The sequence below is a fragment of the Orbicella faveolata genome, unplaced genomic scaffold (genome assembly GCF_042242905.1).
Source record: "Orbicella faveolata isolate gen_17 unplaced genomic scaffold, um_ofav_v1 contig_36, whole genome shotgun sequence".
Classification (NCBI taxonomy): Eukaryota; Metazoa; Cnidaria; class Anthozoa; order Scleractinia; family Merulinidae; genus Orbicella; species Orbicella faveolata.
This window is the reverse complement of record NW_028301565.1, coordinates 7,730,864-7,750,933: the sequence shown is the minus strand read 5'-3', so window position 1 is coordinate 7,750,933 and position 20,070 is coordinate 7,730,864. Positions and strand designations below refer to the sequence as shown.

The 20,070-nt window shown below is 37.8% G+C and overlaps 2 protein-coding genes, 2 long non-coding RNA genes and 1 pseudogene across 5 annotated transcripts; 2 read left to right on the top strand and 3 right to left on the bottom strand.

Annotated features, from left to right (window-relative positions):
- Positions 1-3,156: 3,156 nt before the first annotated feature.
- LOC149102144 (tachykinin-like peptides receptor 86C) lies at positions 3,157-7,541 on the bottom strand (annotated as a pseudogene). The gene is made up of 2 exons (XR_016202505.1): positions 7,099-7,541; positions 3,157-6,577 (listed from the first exon to the last, which is right to left on the bottom strand). The product of XR_016202505.1 is annotated as a tachykinin-like peptides receptor 86C (transcript).
- A 1,387-nt stretch (positions 7,542-8,928) lies between these two features.
- On the bottom strand, positions 8,929-10,501 carry LOC110048967 (neuromedin-U receptor 2-like). The gene has a single exon (XM_089275150.1). It carries the CDS (start codon positions 9,942-9,944, stop codon positions 8,955-8,957), a length of 990 nt encoding a protein of 329 aa, XP_089131276.1. The 5' UTR covers positions 9,945-10,501; the 3' UTR covers positions 8,929-8,954.
- Positions 10,502-15,226: 4,725 nt separating this feature from the next.
- Positions 15,227-16,816, top strand: LOC110048966 (galanin receptor type 2-like). The gene has a single exon (XM_089275428.1). It carries the CDS (start codon positions 15,475-15,477, stop codon positions 16,534-16,536), a length of 1,062 nt encoding a protein of 353 aa, XP_089131554.1. The 5' UTR covers positions 15,227-15,474; the 3' UTR covers positions 16,537-16,816.
- Positions 16,817-16,891: 75 nt separating this feature from the next.
- LOC110049014 (uncharacterized) lies at positions 16,892-19,157 on the top strand. The gene is made up of 2 exons (XR_016202578.1): positions 16,892-18,202; positions 19,078-19,157. It is a non-coding gene; the product is annotated as an uncharacterized LOC110049014 (long non-coding RNA).
- Positions 18,921-19,887, bottom strand: LOC149102143 (uncharacterized). Its single transcript, XR_016202577.1, has 2 exons — positions 19,741-19,887; positions 18,921-19,119 (listed from the first exon to the last, which is right to left on the bottom strand). It is a non-coding gene; the product is annotated as an uncharacterized LOC149102143 (long non-coding RNA).
- Positions 19,888-20,070: the final 183 nt, after the last annotated feature.

The following is a 20,070-nucleotide window of genomic DNA, read 5'->3' as shown; positions in this document are numbered from 1 at the left end:
GTGTATATTTATATAATCGTATTCTATAGTGTACGTGGCCTAGGTCCAAATCACGTTTGTTGTAGGTTTTGATGTTTCAGACCCTGACAGCTGATAAAGCTAGTGCCTGTACTCACTAGAATTTTAAAAAAATCGCTATGAAACAAATTATAGATCAATGAAGCAAGAACTAGCTGAAATAAAAATAGAAAATCGCAACGTGTCTAATTCATGAGAAAAACAGACTAAATTTAATTAGTAATTACGTGAGTAAATAGCCCTGGCCACGCCATTTTATTTGGCGTATTTTGTTTGCCTTGTGGCGAGGCATTGGTATGTTTGTAACAGGAAATAGAGGACTGTTGTCAATACAGTCCAAAATCATTGTCAGTAAAATATTGTAAATAAAACACCTATTGACCGGTTACCTCCGCGGCCACCATTTGGTCGTTCCGATAAGGGTTTCATTCTTGTCTTTACCCCTATTAAGCGGCCACCCAAAATTTAAAAACTTTGTTTTGGAAAGGGCGATGGCAGATAAGAGTCTGAAATTGAAGGTGCATGACGAGTGATAATTCAAATACACGTCGATCATGATTGTCTTGAATTGACTCCATGTTCACCAAGAAATTTATATCCTGATAGTGAAAAATTTTTTTATTAGTATATTAGTAAGTATTTTTGGTATATTAGTATTTTCCTTATAAGTAGTGTTATTAGTAACAGTATTTCTTGTTTTTGTTTTTGTTTTTGTTTTTGTTTTTGTTTTTGTTTTTTTTCATCTATACTAGCGTTAGTCTATGTAGTTTCTTCTAAAAAAGTAAAAATTAGCGTAGTTTTATTCATTAATATAAATAGTAAGTATTTTGGGTGTATTAGTATTTTCCTCTTAAGTAGTCTTATTAGTAATAGTGTTCCTCGTTTTTTTTCCATCTGTACTCACGTTAGTTTATCTAGTTTTTCTTTCTTTTATCTGCAAATGTATTTTCAATTGTTATTGTCACTCTTATTTGTAAACTTATATAAATATCAATAAAATACAAAAAAAAAAAATTAAATATTCAAGGTATACCAACCTCTATTTAAGCGGCTAGCCCCATTAAGCGGTCGCCACCCATTTCCCCGGGGGTAGCCCACTGTATTACATGTAAACTAAAAATAATTGCACAGCGCGAAAAGACCTAGGTATGAGTTTAGCGTTACAGTATTACGCAGGGCATGTAGGTAGCGGTGGTCGAGTGAAAGATAACAACAGGGGCAACGGTAAACTATTCATTCTTCTCATTTCTTAATTTAATCTCTTCCTACTCAACACGATTGTGTGCTCCCAGTGGTTCCCAGCCTTATGGAGCCTTATGTATTAGGATAGAAATTGTCCTACCCCTACCCCCTCAAATGGGATGACAGCATTGCGTGAAGAACAAGGAACCGCTGCAAGCAAGGATTCAAGCCATCAAACCATGACGATCAAAACGTAATATTTTGGTGTAGTGCAAAGCAAGCAACTATCTACAAATGACTTAGCCGTTTTTGACTTAGATGCAGTGGTGATCATATGTGTCGAAAGAGGGTCACAGATTCATGGTATTCGACCATTAAATAAGTTGACAGTTGGCGATGTACATCGGACGTTGTGTAAACAAAAGCAAACTTCTGCTTTATGTGCGACGAATGGTAAGAGAAACACGTCAAATCGGCTTTGGACCTGCCTTTTACAGCACATGAGGTAAGAGCATTTCGAAATTATCAGCTCTGTGTCTATTTCAACTTAACATTGGTCAAGTCATGTGGCGCATGCTAAAATATACGTCTAACCCGTAAATTGAAATTTGATGAGGGAATGGTCAAATATTTGCATTTTTGACGTACTTCGAAAAGCTCTCGCGTCGCTCACAATCATTTGCCCAAAGAAATTTTTACAGGAATCTGTAGATCATCCTTCTGCGATTCAACCACCAGAAGCTTAATCCATTTAAAGGTTTCGCACATGGTGAAAATTAATTATATACACGAAGTACTTTTAAGTGAATGAAATACATGTCTTCGAAATTTAATTATTTTGCACCCAAAAAGACAACGCAACATTCCCTAAAACCAACCCAGTACACATTTAAACATTGCACAAAAATATTTGAGTGTTTTAAAGACGGAAGAATGATGCGGTTTTGCATGCGAGGCTCTCAAACTTGTTTAATAAAATGGTGCGTCAAATGACGATTTTAACGGAATTTGGTAATTTGCATATTTCTTTGAAATGAAAGGATGTTTTGCCAAAAAAACTATCCAGTAGTTTTTGTCATGCCCTAGCCTATCTACCATGAAAATATGAGCGAAATCGAATTTTCGACCCTTGCCGAGTTATTTTCCATTTTTATGGACAGGGACTCTTAAAAACATTGATTCAATAAAAATTTTGCACCTTTCTCACCGACTCAATCAACAATTAGCAATGACTTTTCTTCACGGGTCGTGTCAGGCGATAGCTAACAGTTTTAAAATAATACCGAATAAATCCCACCTGAATAAGAGAACACCTTTCAGCTGCAAAAATATACTACTGACTGCAGAGCCTTTTTAAAACAAAACTGATGAATAACTTCAATCGAAGGCTGGTTTTATTTTAGAGCCGCTTAATCGCTAACCGCGACATCATAATATTTATCCGGACTGAGTGCTATATAGCAAAGGGCTAATGGCGCAAAAGTAAAACAGATAGTACTACTAGCATACATTTTCACTGGTTTTTGCATCTCTTTATTTTGAGTTTTGACCAAATATATCTATCTGATGATATATTATGGATAACTGTATAGGATGAACAAAAACGAAAGAAATTGCTATTCACGGTAGATGCGTGACACATATATAAACGTTCAAAAGAAAATAGAAATAAAAACTGATAACTTAGAAATATGTCAACTGAGTGTCATCTTGTCAAAAATCAACTTGTGTTTATGGATAGCGCTAATTAATATTCTGCTCAAATTAACATAGACCTGGATGTTGAGATGACAATTTAATGACGTGTATAAGTAAAACAGGTCTTTTGTTATTAAATAGCACTCTTTCGATTCAGATGTATGAAATTTCATCGATAATTTTCAGTCAAATTGTCGATTGCCTTTATCCCTTCAATATTCCGTTAATGGCAGGCAGACAAAACGCAAAGCAGGCGTATGCAGTTTAATTTTTTATTATTATAATTATTTTATTTTATTTTATTATGTTTGCTTAAACTTTACAATACTATTGCTGCTATTTTACACTAAAACAGTACAATTAAGGCTACATATACTGCTTACAATACAACAGAGCTAGCTATTAACACTACTTACAGTACAAGGTGGCTTCTTTACCCTACTTGCTATAAAGAATCGATTTTTAACGACTTTTTTCGAGGAACAGCAATAAATGTATTTTTTAAATTTCACATCCTTTAATTAATCTCACAATTAGTCTAACAATATATCACACTTTTCTTTAAAACTACATATCCTTTTATTTATCTAATACCTTTTAAAAGCATTAACAGGACAAAATGTGAAGAAGCATCATAAATTAAAGAGAACCAAAAACTTGATTTCCTATTCTTAACTTGTAATTTACTCCAGAGTTCACTTTTGTGGTAAATTCAATCCAGTCAAGATTCCTTTCGTTTACCTTGAGATAATGTAAATAATAGTTTGCAAATAATAAACAGAAATTTAGTTTCCTAAGATTGTTATTATCCTTCCCACACGCCATACCAAATAATAATTGAAATAAGGTGCCACCGGATAAAAAGTTGACATGTATGCAGCTTAAGGGAAACTTTGTAGGGTATAAAACCTTCAGGCTTTCTGCCCTCATATATGAGTTACTGAATGGTTTAATTTTGATATCGCTAACATGCACAAGTAATACCTTTTAAACAAATCGATTTTTAAAAAAATCATAGTTTTTAGAGCTACCAAAAATACGCTCAAATATGTCAAAATGAACACGGCAGGGGGGAAATATCTTATAGGCACACAGACGACGATCGAATAGTATCCCATGATGCAATTTTCTACGTACGTGACGCAACATCGAAGTTATCATGGATTTCAGCGTGAAATACCGTGGTTTTCTCCGTGGTCTTATTTCTTATTTTTATTGCAGTAAAAGGTTAGAAAAGTGCATTATTTAAATCTTTGACACGATTACAATGATTTGTAGGTGTTTAAGAGCGCAGCCTTATTATAGTATTCTTGTCTTTGATTGTGTTATGTGACTATTCGCATGACAAAGTGTTTATTGACCCGTAACAAGGTCATGAATATTCGCTTTTCTTTGCACAGTATGTTGATGTCTTCGATTTTTGGGCATCACGCCACAAAATATAGACATAATAAGGATTTTTGGCAAAGAAGTACCGAGAAGTACCCACATTTTTATGACCTTTTAAGCGATCGAAGTGGACTGAAATTTCGTAACATACTAGTGTTGCGTGTGTGAATGTCTGCTTCAAGTCTCAGTTCGTTTGGCGCTTCACTGGCGCTTTATTCCCGAGCTTGGTCATCTTTTAGAGTCAAAATGATTATTTTCGAAGGTGTTTTGGTTACTATTCTTTCCGAAACTGCAAAATGCTCAGCAGCCGGATAACTAGCCTTAATAACGGAGTGTTTAACTTCGTAAATTTCAATAGTTCAATGGAGCCGTAATCAAGAGATGTCACGCAGCAAACGGCACAACACGGAACAAGCCTGCTAAGAACCGGACAAGAGATGTCAAAAGAAAAATCAGAGAACCCACTTCTCTTCGGAGAATGTACCTGATGTGACTTATTCGTATCAGCACAGGGCTTCTTACCCCAGCGAATAATTCGTCCGTAGGCGAATTCACAACAACCACAGGGACGAGAGCTCTTCTTCGCTCGTCCATGCTTTCCACATAGCTTATATGTATTTCTCGACAGACCAACGAAACACAAGTAAAACCCTTCACTGTAACGGTAAAATTCTCCTTTGAAACGCAGTGAATATAAACTAACTCGGTACTCTTAAAGGCAGAAGCCACGGAATCAAGACAAGTGTGAAAGCACGCCATGGCTTCATCGCGAGAGCGCGGAATAAATGATGACGTCACGTACGCAGTGATAATATAACCCTAAACTAGACGCATCATGGGATACTATTCGATCGTCGTCTCATAGGCACATAAAGCTAATAGTCAGTTTTCAATCACGAAATAGCGAGCACTAACTTCGAGGCTCCATTCCCACAAGTTCTTGATGATTCTCTAGCATAGGATTTGGTTCATTTCCATGTGTTCGTGATAACGGACAAATCAATCTCCTGAATACTTGTCTGTAGTTTGAGCTCTGCGCCGCATAAAGAAGGGGATTAGTAAAAGAGTTCAGAATAAGTAGAAAGCGAACCGATCTGTGCACAAGATGGAGCGTGTCATAGTCTCGGTGCAGTGTACTCTGGGAAATGAGGCTGATGTACAGAAAGAACACCGCAAATGGAGAACAACAAAGAACAAAGGCTACCGCGAGAGAAACAAGCAACTTCAAAAGGCGTTTCTTTGATTTTTCCTCTGCCACATTACCAGGAATTTTACGACAAATATCCTTCTTGAAGTGAACCCCATACAAAATAGAAAAGTAACAAAACAAGATCACAAACGTGGGAGTTATCATGCAGGAGAAGCAAAATGTTATAACGTAAATCTTTTTCGACGGCACGAGTTTGTTCAGGGTCTACGGACGATTGCATGGATATTCTGTTGCGTATTCATCGTAATTGTTTGATAAAAATCCCGGTAAACAGATGATCGATGCTAGTATCCAAGTTATAGCGATAGTGTAACCAACGTTCTTTTTCTGAGGTCTTGCACTCGTGTTAAATGGCTTAACAAGGGAGAGGTATCGTTCAACAGCTACAACAGTCAGGGTGAAGATTGACTCAAGAACGGTAACAGACAGCACCGCATTCCCTGCGAAAACCTTGCAAACAAAGTCTCCCACAGTTTGCGTAAGTTTCACATTGTGTAAAGCAAAGTCATAAAAGCCTGGACAGAATATCAACGAAAGCAAGTCCGCCAAAGCCAAGTTCACCAGCAGATAATTCGTAGTCGTGTGCATGGATGGCGTTTTTCGCACAATGGCGATCACTATGCCGTTTCCGACAATACCAAAAAACACGATAAACGAGTACAGTGTGGCGAAAGCTATGTCCTTACTAGTGATGTATTCAGTTGGACGTCCGATGACGGTAAAATTGTTGCTAGAATTCTCATAGTTCAAACGGTTCATCTTGACCATGTTCTCACCTTTGGAACAGCTGCAGGATGTACAAGCAGCTTTCAAACAACGATGCAATACTGTCGCTTGTTAACCCAAAATTGGGAACTTGATCTTCTCACAACCAGCTCAGCTTAAACCCTCTCGATTCATCGCGGCCATATTAATGAATAATAGCATTTGCTTCATCACACTGTCTAATGCCGAATGTTGTCTTCTTACATTACTTTTATACTCAATCTGTATTCGTTATTCCAACGGAAGGTGTCAACTCGAATATTTTCGGGTAAATTATAAAATGATTGCCCGTTGGTCGATCGCGAGTTCTGTAAACTAAGAAGAATTAAGTGTCAATATCAAAAAAAAGATGACAATTTCATGTTAAGGTAGAGTTTGCAATTGGTTGAAAGATTTAAAAAGTAAACGTGTTCAATAAAAATTTGCATACTCACGAAATGACAGGCTGCTGAACGAAGGCAGACAGTTTTTGAAAGATTCGTGCTGGCAGCACATTAAAACGAATTACTAATTAAAACCTTTAAGGCAACTACTTCGAAAAAACAGTTGACATGGGATATTTTCTTATTTCTCTGGATTATCTCTTACAATATAATGATTGGAAAAGCTGTATGCGATTGAAATTGATAGATTGCAATATTAAATACGCTAGTAACTGTGATGCGCATTTCACTCAAGTTTCCCTTCAATTCCTACAATTATAAAAATTAACGGTGAATTGCCTATTGCTCTAGCACTCCATTTCACGATAGCTGAAGATACAGGCATAAAGTTTTCATTTTTTGATTTCCACAGTACATACATCGGAAAAAAATATCAATTTAAATTTAATTTACCGTTTGTTTGTGGCAACTGCAGACAACATGAAACATTAAGAATGGAACTTTTAGACTTCTTCTAGACATCTTTTCTGCTTTTGTTGACATGATAGGCACAGCTGTCACACACGAGTGGTTCAGTCACCAAGCCAAAATGGATGAAACCCAACTCGGCAGTTATGCAAAATATGGATCACTGCAGGTTGTCAGCGCAAATAATGCCATGACAACAAATGGTCGTTTCAGTACAATTTCCATTAGTTATCACTTAACATCTCAACTTTCACGGATGATTGCGGAGGATAAGAGCCCGTGCGACAATTTATGGTTGTTTAGAATAACGTGAACGTGCGTCGAAGGGTTATCACCTGATCTCTCGCTATTGTGACAGGTACCGACTTTAAACCCAAGTGACATGCAGGTGAAAATAAACGCTGGGTTTACTTGCGCATAAGCATTGATATGAATGAACTCAATATAGAATTATTATTAGAATTATTTTAACCATATGCAACATAAACAGATGCAATAGAGTGCTGCTAAGCAGCGCCTTTGCGGGGAATTTTCCCAACAAAAGGCGCTAATTATCAACATCTCACTGCGCCTGCGGTGTGTTTGCTTATGTTCATGCGTTCTTGAAAACCAGCCTTAGATTGCTTGAAAAATCGTGCATTCCACCTATTAAATTTCCGCTAAAGTAAATATCTTCGTCACACCTGCCTTTTCACATCATTAAAGTTTAGCTTTATTTAACTCGGCAAACATTTTTTTCCCCACCGAATTAAAAGCTGCGATCTTGGATATTATTTACTCACTGGTACTATAGACCCACCACTAACCGAATGTCCTTTGTTCCAAACAATTTTCGCATTCGATTCTGAGATATACAATCCTAATTAATCCAGCAAACTAATGACTAACTAGGAAGACGTTCTTATCGTTCGTCAAAGAGGGGACGAAAGACATCCTCGGCCCAAGAGGACCAGAGGACAGGCCCAAAAGGAGCGACGGCTCCGGGTACGAGAATGGAGGAGAGATTTCGACTGTCAGCTGCTGTCTCCGTAAGAGGTCTGTAAACTAAGCGGCCCCTTTGCGCTGTTAGTTTTCTTATTGAAGTTTTCTTTATCCATCTTGTGTCATTAGGCCTTATAAGTTCCGTTCAGAGAGAGAAGTCAATTTCTCAATCCCTTTCATTTTTAATTCAGCGTAATCCTCAGATTTAAAAGTGATGCTTCTATCCTTACTAAATCATGTAAAATGAACATCGAACTGATTTTTGACGATGAACACCCAAAAGATCTATAGGGGAATAGAGGCGGCTTTTTTAGGGTTTGGTTTGTCAAGTTTCTAATACATCGTGTGTTTTTTTGAAAAGAAAAAAAAAAGGTTCTGAATGTAGGTTCCTGGGGTTGTTCTGGTGCCGGTTCAGTTTAAATGGCGGGCCATTCTCATCATGAGCTGGTAAATAACTACTGTTCAGAATGTTAACCGACAAATATTCTTCCCTGTACACGTCCAGTAAGAAAACTTTAGTTCAGCGATTAATGTAACCTTTTCAGATCCTCACTTCAGCAGGATGCTCTACTATGCAAGCCATTAATTACAGTCATAAAAAAAAATCCTTCATTAATGTTTAATTGTTGTTCTATTGTATCTCATGTCAATTTTGCAGGTATTCAATGAACACATTTATTTAACTTAGCACCGGTTTTAATTTAGCACCATTTCGTATTTTTTGCTCCGGACTAAACTAAGAAGAAGTTCAGAAAAAATGTTTAAACGTAATTTTCCTGTTATCTCAAACATAAAAAGCAATAAATGTGTACAAACATTAACATGGACAATGCATTGATTTACACTCTGCTTTTTATTACTTATACATAACTTTTCCTTTCCAATTCAACACCGCAAGCATTCCCAGAGGTTTCCCTGACAGATCTACCAAGCTGGCGACCTTCACAAATTCTCTTAAAACCTTCCTGAAAATTGGAACTTTGCAAGGCGTAAAGCAACGGATTGCAAAAGGAGTTTGAGAAAAGAAAGAATCGAGAGATTCTATGAAGTAAATACAGTGCGTCATAGTTGTCTTGGACAAATTCAGAATCTGTGGAGATAAGAAACGTGAAGTAGACAGCGAATGGAAGCGAGCAAACCGCGAAAATAATTGCTAGCCAGACGACTAGGCGAGCAAGTTGCTTCTTTGCTTGTCTGTCTTTTTCTGTTACTGTTGATTCCGCGCAAATTGTTTTTGTGAAGTACAAGCCGCGGATGATTTCAAAATAGCAAAACAAGAGAATTGCAGAACTCGCAATGCCAAAAGAAACACAGGTAAAAATGATGAAAGGTTTGTGAAGAAAATATTCATCTAAACTCCAAGGACGTTTACATGGATATTTGGAAGATGTAATGTCGTACGTATTGGCTTGGATATCTGGGATGCACGATAACAAGGCAAGGATCCAAAGTACCGCTATGACGTGTTTCACTTTGCCTTCAGTTATCCTCAAGTTGGAACGAAAAGGTTTCAGAAGCGCCAGATATCTTTCTACCGCTATTGTGCACACTGTTAAAACAGCTACATTGATGGTGATTGGAACTATGGCATTCCCTGCAAACAGTTTGCAGATCAAATCGCCCCAAAATCCTTCCAGGTGAACTCTGGACAAGGCATAGTCGTACAGCCCAGGGCAAAACAACAACGTTAGCAAATCTGCCCCAGCCAGGTTCATTAGCAGGTAGTTTGTTGTGGTGTGCATTGATGGCGTTTTACGCACAATAATGATCACAAGGCCGTTTCCAACAACACCAAGGAGAACAATCAGGGAGTACAACACAGCAAAAACGATGTCTTGAGTGGAAATCATGATGCCTGTATCGAATAATTAAACTTCAGTCTGCAGCCACATTCAATTCAGTGGACGATGATCTAATTCTGAGTAATATTTTCAGCTTAAGCCACTGGATTGCGGCAAGATTACCATCAAAGGGGCTCAGTTCCGCCGAAGAAACACATTCTCATGATTAATACATGAGTATAAGAATACACTGAAATACAAGACCTATACATGGCACGCGAAACTGTTTGTGTAACATGAGGAGCATCATTGCATCAAGCACAAACAGTTCATCAATTCGGCCTTTGGCGGCACCAAACCTTTTAAGTCCCAAACTAATCATGATCACCTAAGGAAGACACTTAAGCTATTCTTTACTGAGTGTTACGACCAGTTCTGACAGAGACAAATGACATCAAAAAAGAGTCATTGATCGAAAAACAGCGCAGTTAATATTTACAACAACACGCATGTCTCTCATTTAAAAAAAGTCTTTATGAACATTATTTTCTTTGTTCCCAGTCACTTTTTACTGAAAGGTGTACAAATCATAATTAAGGAGTTGTGTGAAAACCATCATTAAGGAGTTTTGCGGAAAATGTAAAGGAAACTTAAGATCACTAGGCACAATACCGGACTCCGCAATAACTGAGAGCCAACATAACATATTCATAGGCTTCTAATTTACCTTAATTTGAATAATAAGATAATTGATTACAAATGTCAACGTCTTGGTGCAGTGCTTTGTGAGCAGAAGAATTGCTGCTTTTACATTCAAGCTTGTTGGCAATTTGTGAACTTGAAAAGAGGTAAAAATCCCTTGATTCGGATCTTTGCTTAAAACGTCTAAATCGACTAAAAATAGAGCGTAAATTGTTTAGTCCGTAATGATGATCAAAGCCCGTGATAAGCAAAAAGTTGATTCACTGTTCAAATGGTGTACAAGATAGCCATCGAAGTGAGCGGCAGGTGAATTAATTTGTACGCCAACAGCAGCTAAATACAGACATCCAATTCCTGAAATGCTTACTCTTCTAAAACCAAGTGAATTTAAAATTGGGCAAGTAAACATGGGTGAAAGCTATTGAATTTAGTCAACGAGTCCGACACTCGGGACCGGCGGATGTAGCCCATCCATTAGCTATATTTGCTTTGGAACCTAACAGGTGTAAATCGTGCCCGTTGCAACGAAGGCCCAAAACACCCTCAAAACAAAACTCACCAGTTCTAAAATAATAGGAAAATCTAAGAGTTGCCATCGGCACCCTTGCCACTCGATCATGTAAGTTCAAAATTCGTTTAGTTATCAGGCGTTATCGGATCATCTTGAAGAACTTTTATTTCGGTCATTTTAAACATATAACCTAGCTCGCTAGAAGCAAACTTATTTTGAAAACCAATTCAATAACATTCTCAGTCCACTATAATTACCAGAACCGTAAACACTCTTGAGGTGGTTATTTTCGATTCAAGTGTAAAACCTGAAATTAAATGAGAGCCGAGATAATAAGCATTGCGGGTAGAAAAAACACCTATTCGTTATGAACTGCTGGTTTGTGTTGGTTGCTGTGTTAAATACATGTCAGATAACAACTAAAGTAGCCAAGAACAGATGGACTAGGTTTAATTTACATCACCTGATGTAAACACGAGTGCGAGTTTCCGGGCGTTTCTTCGTCGGGAGAAAAGGTGAACCCCTTTTTGTTTGCATCACTGCATCAAGCACAAACAGTCCGTCAATTCGGCCTTTGGCGGCACCAAACCTTTTGAGTCCCAAATTAATCCTGATCATCTTAACAGGACAAAGCTTTTCTTTACAGAGTGACGGTTACGACCTGCTCTGACAGAGGCAAATGACATAGAAAAAAGTTATTGATCGAAAAAAGGAACGCAATTAATATTTACAACATCACGCAGTTGAAAGCTGCAAATTTATGCAAAAAGAAAAAGATTCACCTTTTCTCCCGACGAGGAAACGTTCGGAAACTCGCACTCGTGTTTACATCAGGTTATGTAAATTAAACCTAGTCCATCTGTTCTTGGGTACTTTTAGTTGTTATCTGACATGTATTTAACACAGCAAGCAACAGAAACAGCAGTTCATAATGAATAGATGTTTTCTCTACCCGCAATGCTTAGTGATGAAACCTCCGGAAACAGCATTTTTTCTTCCTGCGTGAATCTGTATCTCAAAGAAGGCCTTCAGAGCCCTGCATTTGCAGTCATAGTGAGCTCAGGTTATTTTATAACAATTTTAAAATCTTTAATAAATTCAGTCTATTGGATCGTGCTCTGTACAGCTTTCAAAGTCCCCCCTTCCTTCTGTCTCCTAGATCGTGTACCCAAATGTCCAACCTGTTTTGTTATGACAGGATAACACATGGATTTGGCTTCTTCGACAAGACACTACAACAGATGTAAACTGAAAGAGTGTACTAACAAATGTAAAACTGACAGAGTGTACTAACAAACGACAGCGATCGCCGGTCAACGCAAAACTAGAATACTTTTGTTATTATTCCTTTTCTTGTCTGAAACTTTCTAAGGCTTTGGCAAATAACTTGGGATTTTCTTTCACTCTTTAAAGTAATGGCTAAGAGAACTGAGAGCCAAGACACCACGTGGGTCTTGAAGTGACCTGCAGTGTCTGTCAAAGCTGGCGAATTTCGACCGGTATTGGAACCTTAGACAATACTGGCTAATCACAGCAGTTATGTACTAACTTTGTGGTGTTCTCTGCCTTTACATGGACGCAAAATCAAAGATGCACAGAGATACATAAAGGTGCACTGAGATTACGAAATGGATGATTTTACTTTTTTCGATGATTTTATTCAGTGTGATATTTATACTTCTAGTGATTATAATTCCTACAACAGCCACCGATCTATATATCCTCTCAAGAACAACTGATAATTAACAATTAGACCCGTAGCCCGCAGGGGCTAAGGGTCAATAGCCCAAGAGGCGAAGCCGAATGGGCTATTGACCCGTGGCCCTTGAGAGCGAAGGGTCTAATTGTTTTAGTATCAACCTACTAGTCGGACAGAATAGGTAATGATAAAGTTAGCAAATGCAAGTTGAAGAAATATTTATTTGGGAATAAAACGAAAGAAAACGTCACGCTCGATGGCGCCAATTTCGCTACTCGAGGACTATTGCTAATAGTCCCCTAGTAGCGTAGCCAATCAAAATGCAGGATTTGCATTAGTCCACTAGTTGGGTGATACTAAAGGCTAATAACTGAAATTTGATTTCATCTTGTCGTTAGAAAGCCGGTCACAACTGGTCCAGTGTTATAAATTTATCTTTGCCTCTTTTTTCACGTCTCACATTACTGATATTTTGAAGGGTCAATAGCCCAAGAGGCGAAGCCGAATGGGCTATTGACCCGTGGCCCTTGAGAGCAAAGGGTCTAATTGTTTTAGTATCAACCAACTAGTCGGACAGAAAAGGTAATGATAAAGTTAGCAAATGCAAGTTGAAGAAATATATATTTGGGAATAAAACGAAAGAAAACGTCCCGCTCGATGGCGCCAATTTCGCTACTCGAGGACTATTGCTAATAGTCCCCTAGTAGCGTAGCCAATCAAAATGCAGGATTTGCATTAGTCCACTAGTTGGGTGATACTAAAGGCTAATAACTAAAATTTGATTTCATCTTGTCGTTAGAAAGCCGGTCACAACTGGTCCAGTGTTATAAATTTATCTTTGCCTCTTTTTTCACGTCTCACATTACTGATATTTTGAAGATTCTGACGTTTCAAGGTCAAAACTGATGGGAAAAATATAGAGCAAAACCAAATTCAAAAGGCTAAACCTAACAAGCTTAATAGCCCTTTGAATAACTGAGCCCGTATTAAAAATGTGATTCTAAAACTACTGAGATGTTTGGTTGTATTAATAATGTCTGGCTTGACCCGCCAAGCTATGTCAGCGTTCAACTTCTTGCAACAGCGTTTCATAATCAGACTAACAAATTTGCTATTGTACTATTTCCCCAGAAAGAAAAACGTAGCTCTACTCGAGCACGGCTATTACGAATGGTGACGCTATTAAACAAACCTTGCGTTAAGACTGAAAATTAAAGCTCGAATTTGGCGAGTCTGCTTCACTGGGTTTGACACTTGCACGCGTGCATCATGAATTGACCGGAATTATGCGGAAAAGCCAGAATATGATTGCCATTAGACATCCAGTTCCACACGTCATTTGTTAACTTGGTGAAATCTGTACGCATTGTGGAAAGCGTATAACAGATGGCGCTAATCAAACAAAAAAGTGACCGTGAACTACCACGATGAGTCATTTTACAAACTCACTTGTGCTCCCTTCCCAGTTGCTTAGGTCACATCACAGTGTGCAGGAAAGTGTAAGCTTGTTGCATGCATGCGGCTAACCAGCTATACCCGCGATCCCAGCTTTTTGTTTTCTTCTTTTCTATAAAATGCTAGGGTCAATACATGAACGAGGCAATCAAACTCATTGCTCGTGTTTCAGAAGGGGTTTCCAACCGGCCGTGCAACAACAGCAACAACAATACTTCACCTGATGGGCCCTACTTTGAGCTTTTTCTAGCTGTTTGAACTCCAATTTGATGCTGGAATTGATGTTCAGAAATGTTACCTTGCAAATGCGAAACTGCTTCAAGATAGCAAATATTGAGTCTCGTTCATATGATAGCTAGTTTCGTTGCTGGGTTTCTGTCAACTATTTCCTTTCATTCATCAATGTCAATCGAGGGTTTGTATTTAAAGTTTTATTTTGGAATTCTGCATAGAATGAACATAGAATGGTTGAATGGCCCAGCAGGTAACCAGGAATTTGCTTCATTATGTAGCTCACGAAAATGAGACGAATGGACTGTGAAAGATTGTATTTCTTTAAAGAAGACAATTCTACTCCCTATTACTAAAAATATTTTTACGACTTTACGAATATTAGAATATTACTAAGATTATAAGACTGGCCTTAGTTCTTTCCACATATGCTATTGATAATTGCCTAAATTCGTGTCCGGAATTAAGAAACTGTTTTACATTTTAATAGCAAAAGAAAACTTGTATGTGAATTCTTGGGAGCCAAATGAAATCTTCTCAGCCTTTACTTGCACGAACCGTTTAATGACCACTTCTGAATGGTAATATTTATATTTTTAGTGTCTTAAAGATAAAACAAATACTTAACGATGGTGTCCATTTTCCAACTGATGTTGCCCAGCAGTTGGAATATAACCAGCTGTCATGAGTAGATAAGCCAAATTAATGTGCAAATTCAACATTTCGCTTTCGGCAGCATATTAACATGAAAGGCTATCAATGCTTTACGAAAATGTAAATAATTACTTGTGATCGTCTTTTCAGCTGTCGCGTCGAATGGTTGTTGACCTTTTCGACAAACCTATGTAAGAGGGAGCTCATTGAGTAAGATCGACGGTTTTCTTTCTATTGAGAAAAGTGGCGTATGATTTCCTCCAACAAGGTTAAAACTGCCGACGGGTTACACAGACACCTGTTATCTTCTAATTCGTGAAATCAGACCGAAACGATAAAGTTTAAAAATGAACAACACGAGCTTGGATCTATCTCAACAAGATGGCAATTCCCTCACAACTCAGGACATTGTTTTCGCTGTATTGCACGCGATCATTATCATTCCTGGTGTTGTGGGAAACGGCATCATTATAACAATCGTGGTGAAAACCTCCTCCATGCACACAACAACAAATTATCTACTCACGAACTTGGCTGTGGCTGATTTTCTGACTTTGCTTCTCTGCCCTGGCCTGTACGACTTTGCTTTGACGAAAGTTCGTCTGCAAGGACTCACTGGCGATTTGATCTGCAAGCTGTTCGCGGGAAATGCCGTAGTTCCAATCACCATCAACGTAGTTGTTCTTACAGTTTGCACGATAGCGATAGAAAGATATCTGGCGCTTGTGAAACCTTTTCGATCTAATTTGAGGATAAATGAAGATAACGTTAAATATTGCATAGCATTACTATGGATCCTTGGTCTGTTATCGTGCATCCCAGATATCCAAGCCAATACGTACGACATTACATCTTCCAAATATCCATGTAAACGTCCTTGGAGTTTAGATGAATATTCCCTTCACAAGCCTTTCATCATATTCACCTGCGCTGGTTTTGGCATCATAAGCTCCCTTACACTTTTCATTTGCTATTTCGAAATCATCCGCGGTTTATACTTCACACGAACAATTTGCTCGGAATCGGCCATCACAGAAGCAGAAAGACGAGCAAAAAGGCAGCTGGCTCGCCTCGTCATCTGGCTGGCAGTTATCTTCGCTGCCTGCTCTCTGCCATTTGCCATCTACTTTCTTTTTCTTGTCTCCACCGATATCAAAACTTTGCGGGAAAACTACGAAACATTATTTGTACTGCATAGACTTTCTCGGTTTTTACTTTTTGCAAACTCTTTTTTCAATCCTTTATTGTACGCTTTACAAAGTTCGAATTATCGTGACGGGTTTAAGATGATTTGTAACCTCAGGATTCACTGTTGTAAACCGTTTGCAAAGAATGCCGTTTATGATGTTAGTCTATCTCAAGTCGGGAGGACAGTACGTTCCAGTAATGATGCCCATGTTTTGAGTTAGAAAGTACTGTAACGTAAAGTAAGCTAAGAGGCAGAGAATTCTTTCTCTACTTCGATTTCATTCCTTCAAGTTTATGATCAGTGAACTTGTTACTACGTTTTCCTCTCAAGCAAACCAAACACTTCACAGTCACATCAATAAATAGTCAGTGTCCGTTTCCAGTTTAAACATTAAACTGTGTGCGTGAGTAAAGCGTCCGTAGTTGTATTACACGATATTTGCATAAGTCGAATTTTAATTCAAACAAAATAAATAAAGCTGACAATTGTTAATTATAAAAGTGTCTAGAACCCACAGCGTTGTGAAATTTTTGCACGTAGTGTTTATTAGTATACTTAAACGTTGTTTCGTTTTATTTCCACACACGGCTAAACATCACAACAACATTAGTCCAAATTGTGAATCAGTTGGAATAAAAACGCCTTAATTAAGGAATCAAGTTAAGAAAGATAGAATTCCAAGTCACATTCAGTTTCTTTAGTGCAAAGCTGTTTGCGAACCAGCTAGACACGTAGATGATATTTAAATAACAACTATCATTCCCACCAGGACGAAAAATAAGAGAAATTTTCCATAAGAATACAACGCCGTCGATACGGCTTGATTTTTTTTTCTTTTTTTTTTTTGGGCCATAGGTGGCAGGATTAATGGAAATCCACTGTCTAGTTACGGGAGTTATAATGATTTAGCGTGTTTTCTGGTAAATGAGTTGTACAATGGACAAATTTGAAGCTAATTTAAATCGTAAAATATACAGTATTGCAATTAAGAACTTCGGCTTAGAAGTTTAATAGAAACTTCCCACAGAGCATAATCTATTTGCTAAGGCAAATTACCTGCAGAGACTACGTTATTATGCCTTTCATTTAAGATTCAAGAAATAAAAGCACTATTAGGCGCGGCTCAAACGCAGATATTCAAGTGGGTCGAACCTGATGCAAATTAGCAAAAGAAATTACTTTTGCTTGGTTTCGACACCTGTCAAAAGTTCAGAAGTGTATCAGCTCTCGTAAGCTTGTAATAAGCTCTTTCTGTGTTGCTTTTTCCCTCTGCTTCAAAATGAGTCCTGGTGCACAACCTTTCATATGGAAATGAGTTTAATGTGCAAGACAATGAACGTGAAAGAAAATCTCATATCCATATGAAAGGTTGTGCAACAAGAATCGTTTTGAAACAGAGGTAAAGGCAACTCGGAAATGGCCTATTCTTTTTCTTGTTAGCAGCTGTCATTGTTACTGCTCTAGGGCCGGGATTGTTTGTTCCATTGGCCTCTCAAAGTGTAACAAGCCAGTCATGTGAGACCTTACGAGAGCTGCTACCTGACCCGCCAAGCTCAAAGTTTGAAGTTCGAGGTCTGAGTTCGGAGAATATAAGCCAGAAAACCCTTATCAGTCCGGAATATCCCAATAAATTAGGACAGTCATGACGTCATAAAGCTATTGTTAGCAGGGAAAATGGCGGACCTTTTATGCGGACCAAGAAAATATGTTGTTTCCAGTCTCGCATAGAGTCTGGTCAGCATTATCCAGGACTTTTTCCGACCAAACGTTGAGAAGGAGAATAAGCGGCCATTTTGGTAGTGGGAGAACGTTGACTGTCTTCTAATCATTGAGTATTTTTGGTGTCAAGCGACGATGTAGACGCGATTTTGGGGCCAAATATTAAGGTTAGTAAAGTGTACGCGTTATTTTCTAGTATTCGCGTATTTTTCATTGAGCTGCGTATATTTTTTACTGGTTCTAGTGTTGTTAAAGTTTCATCATGCCAAATTACACGGTTGTAAACAACGTCAATATTTTGTAAACTCTCTTTGAATTTGAGGCGTTACAAGTGTACCTGAACCGCTGTTGTTATAAGGCTTGAGTAATGCATCGTTCCTTCATTTTTATGACAGTTGTTTTCAATTTCTCTCTCTTAAGTACATGGAAGGGCATACTCGACTGCTCGAGGCACTTTGCCAAATCTTGGGGGAAAAAACAAAGGGAAAAGAGAGGAAATAAGACGTCGCACAAAGGGTAGAGAGATTGTTTGTGCTCATTTACCAGACGTTGAGGGCCATGCAAACATATAAGTTAAGGTTTGTAGGGGGCATTGTACTCTTTTTTTTTGGCATTTTTTAAAAACTATACACACTGCAGCTGTTCCTAGTAGATGATGATTCTTTTCACCTCCCCATGAAGCTTGCCGTGAATGTACCAGAAAGTAATGTTTTTGCAAAATAATTTTTATGAACGCAAAGACTGAAAATGTACGAGAGTTTAGAATGTAGTGTCGAGTGTTGAACATTACTAATTGTGAAACTAATGCAAAACATTAATTGGTTGTGAAAAGGAAACATATCAGTTTGGTTAAGAATATGTAATAAAAAATAGAAAACATAAGAGTTATCAGACCACTTGAGGGCAATCTCTTATTTAATGAGACTACTGTGGTAACTGCATTCAAAATAAATTCATACGTTAAAACGAAAAATACATTTGTAATAATATTGACATCTGTAAGCAATGTAATAATCTTCTAAGCACTTGTGATTTGTTTCAGGTCCTGCATTCTGCTAAGGGGCAAATTCAAGGTCGAGAGTACCTAAAGAGTGAATAAAATAAAATGGATTTCACTTTCAAGATTGAATATACTTTAAATAAATATATAATAAAACCTTGGGACATGTCGATGGATTGTGAATGCTCCCTTGTCAACTTGTCCAGGAATTATATTTTGATATTTTTGGGTAAATAACTTGTGAAAGTCAGCAATTATATGTAAGTTTTCATAATTTAAATGTGGAAATCAGACATGATATCTTTTAGCACAGTAACAAATAGATATAAGAAATATTTGAAATAAATACCAAAATGGAGAAATTTTAGATTTACAAAGAATATATTAACAGAATTTTTGACTATCCCTGCATCTGAAAACACTAAAATTTTGGATACATTTTTTCTAGCTTAGTTTATTTTGTATAAAAGAACAAGAATTTCTCACTCGTATGCGTTATTGAAAATCCTGTTTTAATGATGATTTCATTTCCTCGATTTCGCCAAAACGTATAACATTTTGGACATCTACAATTTATCTTTGCTGGCATATAAGAACACGCGCGTGCTGTCGATTTCGGCCCGATAATCCCTAGATAAGAGGAAAGCCTCAATTCTCATATCGATCATTTCTGTGCTTAGAAAAATGCAGAGTAAAGATGCTTACCGATTGTACGGTCTCTTTCCAAAGAATGATAACAGCAGCTCGTCAAACGTGGCCCGCATTGCGTTCTGTGGTGCTTCCTTCGGTCCGAGGATAATCGTTATCTGGGCAGAATTGTCTGTGACATGGAACCCGAACACAAACTTTCCTTTTATTTTATAATTTGTAATTGGACAGTATTTAACTCAATTCGAGATAAATATATACATCCTGAAGGCCCGCATTCATGGCATTGGAAAGTATTCGCAACTCTCTTTGTCAGCCATCTTGAATCTCTTGGTTTGTTGTGAAACACAACACTCCACTCAAAACACGCATTCTCATTGGTTGAAA